Source organism: Onthophagus taurus, chromosome 7 (assembly GCF_036711975.1).
Source record: "Onthophagus taurus isolate NC chromosome 7, IU_Otau_3.0, whole genome shotgun sequence".
Lineage (NCBI taxonomy): Eukaryota > Metazoa > Arthropoda > Insecta > Coleoptera > Scarabaeidae > Onthophagus > Onthophagus taurus.
Genome location: NC_091972.1, coordinates 37,055,683 through 37,062,435, shown reverse-complemented (window position 1 = coordinate 37,062,435; position 6,753 = coordinate 37,055,683). Strand labels below are relative to the sequence as shown.

General features: G+C 29.1%; 1 protein-coding gene and 1 long non-coding RNA gene across 3 annotated transcripts; one reads left to right on the top strand and one right to left on the bottom strand.

Annotated features, from left to right (window-relative positions):
* Positions 1-2,315: 2,315 nt before the first annotated feature.
* On the bottom strand, positions 2,316-3,990 carry LOC139430795 (uncharacterized). 2 transcript variants are annotated; one of them, XR_011641159.1, is made up of 2 exons: positions 3,724-3,990; positions 2,316-3,657 (listed from the first exon to the last, which is right to left on the bottom strand). It is a non-coding gene; the product is annotated as an uncharacterized lncRNA (long non-coding RNA). The 2 variants fall into 2 exon arrangements; XR_011641160.1 differs by having other exon boundaries at positions 2,316-3,639.
* LOC111424445 (origin recognition complex subunit 4) lies at positions 3,971-5,589 on the top strand. The gene is made up of 5 exons (XM_023057980.2): positions 3,971-4,220; positions 4,289-4,634; positions 4,688-4,989; positions 5,044-5,331; positions 5,387-5,589. The coding sequence occupies exons 1-5, from the start codon at positions 4,032-4,034 to the stop codon at positions 5,549-5,551; spliced, it is 1,290 nt and encodes a 429-aa protein (XP_022913748.2). The 5' UTR covers positions 3,971-4,031; the 3' UTR covers positions 5,552-5,589.
* The last annotated feature ends 1,164 nt before the right edge of the window (positions 5,590-6,753 follow it).

Here is a 6,753-nt window from a genome sequence, read left to right as displayed (position 1 = left end):
AAAGAAATAACTATTTCCTCTATAAATTTTACCCAGTTCAGGAATTGAATGAAGGTGACTTGGAAAACTTTCTACTTTCTACTTAAATGGTAAGGTTAATAGGCACAATTGTGGTTATTGGAGTGACGAAAATCCACGTTTAATTAGAGAAGATCATACTCAGAGACCACAGAAAATGAATGTAAGGGCTGGTATTATGGGAGAGAACCTAATTGTCAATTTTTTATTAATGGAAATTTGGACGGAGACATCTGTCTCCAGATATTTATTTGCAACTGTTAGAAAATCAAGTGGTTCCAAGTCTACATGCCATATGCCATAATGGTATTGACAATAAGTGGTTCCAACAAACTCCTCTACATTATGGTCGCGCAGTCCGAGACTTTTTAAGCCGAACGTTTCCAAACCATTGGATTGGTAGAAGAGATGAATTTGAGTTTCCACCACGATCTCCTAATCTAACACCATTCGACTTTTTCTTTTGGAGGTTTTTGAAAAGTGGGTGTATGCAACAAAACCAGTTGTTCGCCTCGTTGGTATGCCCATGTCATAACGTGCTATATGTCCTGACCATCTAAACCTGGCAATCTTGATCGTTGTTATTATATCTCTGTTTCCCGATTCTCTATATAAGTTATCGAGTTCAAAATTATATCTACGTTTCCAGGCGTCCTTTTCATGCACTGCACCATATACTTTCCGCAAGATTTTTCTTTCAAATGTTGCTAGTAGCGTTTCATCTGTTCTTGTTAAGGTCTATGATTCCGTGCCGTAGATCAGCACTGGTACAATTAGGCTTTTATAAATTATGATCTGTTCTTGATCAATTTCAAACTTCTTGATAGTTTCGATTTACGGATATTTGGCAGTCCATTGTTAGCAAGCATAATGCGTCTCATTGATATCATTACTCCGGTTTATCAAGGCTCCGAGGTACCTGAGTTAAAGTAACAGAGTTCATATAACTCTTTCACTGCTTCGATGTTATAATCTCCAATTCTGATCTTTTGACCCGCGTCTCTAGCACTGCGTTCTTTTTCGGCATTAATAAACTTCGTCTTGTTCGTATTTATTTGTAGTCCCATATAGCTTGCAGAGACTCTTGAGAGGTCTTGTGTTAGTTCTAGTTTTACACTAGAACTAACACAAGAACTAGAAAGTATTGGGTTTAGCCGTGCGTCTAAAGACGCACTCTCCCCTAGATGCATACAGGAGTTAAACATCTTGGAAACAAGCTTGGGTATGTTAACAAAAGTTTGTATGTACATAAATAAATATTTTAAAATGAATATTGTAAATTTCGGTTATGTTGCAAAATCTCAAAGAGAATAAATTCCAAAAGATCATCCTGACTTTATTTCTGGCTGTAACGGGTCAATTTTTTAAAAAGCAAACTGAGGAATATACTTTATAAGGGAAAAATTAAAAAGGTATACATAGGTACATAATTTAATTTCAAATTTAAAAAACTTAATTTCATATTTAAAAAACTTAAATTCAACGTCAATTTTGACAAGCAACTGCAATATTTAGATCATAATTACCATGGTAACCGAGTCAAGTTGGATAACCTCAAAATAATAAAATTTTATTCCGATTTTTTTATCAATTCTATCCTAATTTTTATTAATTTTAAAACATTGCGATTTCATTACGATTATCTCGCATTCATAATAGATTCGTTAATTGTAATTAATTTAAATCGATTCTAATTAAGAGTAATAAATTAAAAATATCTTTTTTTGATTTTATCCACTTACCTTGTTTATAATTCCCTAGATAAACCAATTTTGAGTTAAATACAGCCTTTTAAACCAATTAAATAAGACGTTTTCCTTAAAAGAACTTAAATTCAATTTTAATTTTAACAAGCATCTGCAATATTTGGATTGTAATCACCATGGTAACCAAGTCAAGTTGGATAACCTAAAAATAATAAAATTTTAACCGTTAATATTTCGCTTTTTATTTTAATATTGTTTTAATTTTATTTTATATCTTTTTTTTAATATTTCTATAATAATACATATTTTATATCCTTTCTAATAAAATTTTCTTTTAAATTTCTAAAATTTATACACTTCAATCAAACGTCAAGTTTAAAAATTTAAGGTTATGTTTTCATCATAACCTCACACATAGATAATGTATAGATGTGACATTAGCGTTGAATTTTTGTCGCTCAGCACTAGCGCCACCAAATGCTTGATTCCATACTAATATCAAATACCGCCAATTTCAACTGTGACATATTTTTTATTCTAAAAAAACTTTTCAGATAATTTTTTGATTTTGGGGCAATTAAGAAGTGTATGTTGTATACTTAAAAATTTTATTTAAATATTGAATGTTGTAAAACAAAAGTACAGTTTTGAACAGTAAAAAACTTAAAACTTAGACAATAAATCAATCTTAGATAATAAAGAAAAAGTTTTCTAGTTATAAAGTTTTAAACAGAAATAATAATAAATAAAATAATTGAAATTTACAATTACAATAGTTGGAAATGTTAACAATATCAGAAAAATTCACATTAATTCAGATATGTGCACTGTAATTTGGAATAGACACTTTATGTTCTATTTTGCATTATAATTTATGTTGAATAAAGACGTTTATTATTAGTATTAACAGTATTCAATACTCTTATTTTATTTTTTTGTTATTTTTCCTAATTCGTTTCCAATTTGAAACCTTTATCACATTCTGACTATCGGTTCATCCTAAAACGTTCATAAAATAAAAATTTAATGTATAAGTACAATTGTTACAACAGTCATATTAAAATTTTAACATTGATTTGATGTTACACAAAGGTTAATTGCTGTATATATAAAGATCCAACAAAATTGCTTACAATATGTTACTATGGTATTTTATCTAACACAGAAATTAAATAAATAAAAAGTTATAAGTATAATAAGTATTATAATTATGGTATATTATCAAGGACAGTAGAATCTAACAGGACTGCTACATCCATTGTTGTGACAACCTGCCCGCAAACTACGTCATACCATTTTCCACGCCCAGCTGTTGTTATGGTCTGTGTTTGCTGTGTATTATTAGAGGTTATATCCTAGACGTATTCATTATATTTTTGAAGTTTTATGTTTTTAGACGTATTAATGTCTATCATATAACCTCTAAAAACACAGACAGTTACCAGGCGTGGCAAATAGTGTGACGTAGAGTGCGGGCAACCAACCCGTAGTGGACTACAAAAATACAATGGATGTAGCAGTCCTGTTAGATTCTACTGTCCTTGGTATATTATTATATTATAACATTTATTTAATTATATATAATATATAACATGCATGTATAAGCCTGTAGGTACAGACCTATGTATAATGTTTATAATATATAAAATATATATATAAACTCATAATCTCTTGTCATACCATCGGCAAAACTAGAACATACTATTATTCCTTATTACTATTCCATCCAACATGTTCCTTAGAGAAATGCTTTCCACCATGAACATTTCTGTAAATTCTCATGTCTTCATATTGCCATAATTCTTCCCATCCACTTAGTTAAAATATTTGTGGATAGTTTTGGGTTTGGAAATCGGTAAAAAGTTCCACACCGTTCTCTGCATTCATCCGTAGTGTAATTCCTTCCACTAATTTTCTATTAAAAAAGATGTACCTACACATTTGTCATTTTTAAGTTACATTTATAAAAAAAGAAAACTCTTAAATTAAATGTACTTACCATAAGTAAAACTTCGGAAAATAACATCCTTAATAAAATACATAGTAACAAATTACTTAAAAAACACCGAAAACTTACAAAATTCTTAAACATCAACTTACACCAACAAACTGTCATTGTCAACAAAACAAAGCTTTCCTAAGTCGTCCCTGAAGTTGGTAACGATATAATGAACACTAGCGCCATCAATGCGTCGGTTCTATACTAACAATAACATTCGTGACTATGTTCACAATGGTTAACCTAGCTCCTATTAAGTGCCAGGGGTATGACCTCACAAAACATAAAATTAAGAATCCAATACAAAAATGAATGAATCAAATAAAAATATATCAATAACACGTTCGTATTTAAAATCGAAAATTTTAAACGATTCTACATTGGTTGGTTATGAAAACGAAACGAATCAAATACAAAAATTAATTGAAAGGACCATAGAGAATGGTGAATCAAATTCGGTGTTGTTAATAGGGCCAAGATGTTCAGGAAAAACCACTGTAAGCACAAAAAATCTAATTAATTAATGTTTTTAAATAATATACTAATTCTTTATTTTTCTTAATAGTTATTGAGAAATGTATTAAATAATTTAAATAAGAAAAAATTGTTACGGACGAATTCAGTGTTTGTGGAACTTCACGGTTTAGTCCATACAGATGATCGCTTAGCTTTAAAAGAAATGACAAGTCAAATGGATTTGGATAATGCAGTTGATGGAAAAGTTTTTGGAAGTTTCGCTGAGAATTTAGCCTTTTTATTGGCTTGCTTAAAATCTGGGAACAAAGAAACAGCTAAAAGTGTCGTTATTATTTTGGAAAAATTCGATTTGTTTTGTAATCACCACAATCAAACTTTATTGTATAATTTATTTGATGTTTCACAATCGGCACAAACACCTTTATGCATTATTGGTAACTAAAATTAAAAAAATCATGTTCAAAATAATTTTATTAAATTATTTTAGGTACAACTTGTCGATTAGATGTAATTGAATTATTAGAAAAGCGAGTAAAATCTCGGTTTTCTCACAGACAAATTTTTTTATCACCTGGAAATGATAATAACACATTGGAGCTAAAGAGTTTGATTGAAAGGATTGGTTATTTTTTAACTTTTAGTGATGATTTTAAATTAAATATTCCAAAAAAGTATAGAAATGAATGGAATATTTGTGTTAAAGAAATTCTTGATAATAAAAAGTTTATGCAGCTGATTCAACGATTAATCGATGTTGATTGTGATGAAAGATGTTTAAAAAATATTTTGGTGGGAATTTTTATTAAATTAATTTAATTAAATAAATAATAGAAATTAAATTAGTTGCAGATAATCAACTCATTGTCTTCGAAAAAATCAACATTAACAATAAAAGATTTTGAAGATAAATTAGCAGAATTTGAAAAAGATGAAATACTCGAAATGTTAAATGACGTCACAGTTTTAGAACTTTGTTTATTAATCGCTATGAAACATCACTGTGATATATACGATAATCAATTGATGAATTTTGAAATGATTTATACAAGATATGTTAAGTTTGTAAATGCTAATTCTAACATTCAAACCGTTCAAAGAGCTGTTGTTATGAAAGCTTTTGAACATATTCAGGTTAATTAATATTTAATAACAAATTATAATGAGTTAATCTTTTGTTTTATTTTAGAATATGGAGTTAATTGTATCTGTTTCTCAAGGAACTAAGCTTCAAAAGGAATATCAAATGTTTAAATTGTTATTATCGTCTCAACAAATTTTGGAATTTGTTAAAAAATCATCAGCTAGTATTCCTACAGAAGTTGTACAATGGGCTAATAGCTCAATAGTTTAATAAATAAAAAAAATAGAATGATATTTTTATATGATAAATTGAATTGTTTTCTTTTTTCATTAAAAATACAACCTTTCTAGTTTGGGTTATCCCATATCTATTTGGGTACATTATAGGATGTACATATTGTAATAATACAACCAAGTCGTTCATTATTTTTTGAAATTTTGCATAATCGTATTACTTGTGGGTAAGGTTATGAATAATAATTATAGAAATTTGTTTTTGTATTAATAAAATGTTGTAGATATGTTAGAATTCATTACGTATTGTTGACCGTTTACGTTTTTTATTCTATTTAATCCATATAAAGTCGATACGAAGTAATTTTGTAGAATTTTGGCAGTGACATAACCTCAAATTTCATTTTTCATTAATTTCTTACTATAATTCATGTTTGTCCGGTTGAAACCATTGAAAACGATAATCTTATCATATCAAAAACGAAAACCATCCATCATATGGGAGTTTTGATAAAGAATTGGACGAAAATCCGTAGATTAAATTTGGATACATTTTTGAAGCCGGACGTTGAAATCTAAAAAAAAATGTTCCGAAATCAGCAAAACAAAGTTAAAGCAATAAAACTACAACATTTCATGTATAAATATTGTTAAAACAGAAATTTCAATAATGTTTGATAAAATTTAATTGGTGACATTTGACATTTCGAAGTTGGTAATACCGGAGAAATTTAAATTACGAATTTCAAGTTGAAGAATTTAACCAATCAGAAAACGTTATTTAAGAGCAAACATCGATTCGGACCACACGTTAAAAAAAGTTAAAGGAAGCACGTCGAGGAGATACAACACATATGCCCTAAAATAAGAGGAAATATTGATTGCGTACTCGAATTATATTGAGGAGAACTTAAAGATTAAAGGTGACAAACCAGTAAACTCTATAAGGCAAAGTGTTAACGAGGTCATAAAACAAGCAGTCGAAAGCATCTTGAGCTATGACCATAAAACACAACGAAACGACTGGTTTGATGAAGAATGCCAAGTGAGTATGACCAGAAAGAACAAACCATACCAGAAGAAACAATAGCGGAAAATAAGCCAGGCAGAGAAGAGGTATAGAAAACTTAGAAGAGAGAAAAAGAGAATACGTAGGAGAAGAGAAAAGAGAAGGTGAGGAGAGAATATTGGACTAAATAGAACGAGTCTAAAATCAGTCAGAAACGAAAAAGTTGTACC

Coding starts and splice junctions, on each gene's coding strand:
- LOC111424445 (XM_023057980.2), top strand. CDS start 4,032: ATGAATGAATCAAATAAAAATATATCAATAACACGTTCGTATTTAAAA. Junction 4,221..4,288: donor GATGTTCAGGAAAAACCACT/GTAAGCACAAAA, acceptor TTTTCTTAATAG/TTATTGAGAAATGTATTAAA. Junction 5,332..5,386: donor AAGCTTTTGAACATATTCAG/GTTAATTAATAT, acceptor GTTTTATTTTAG/AATATGGAGTTAATTGTATC.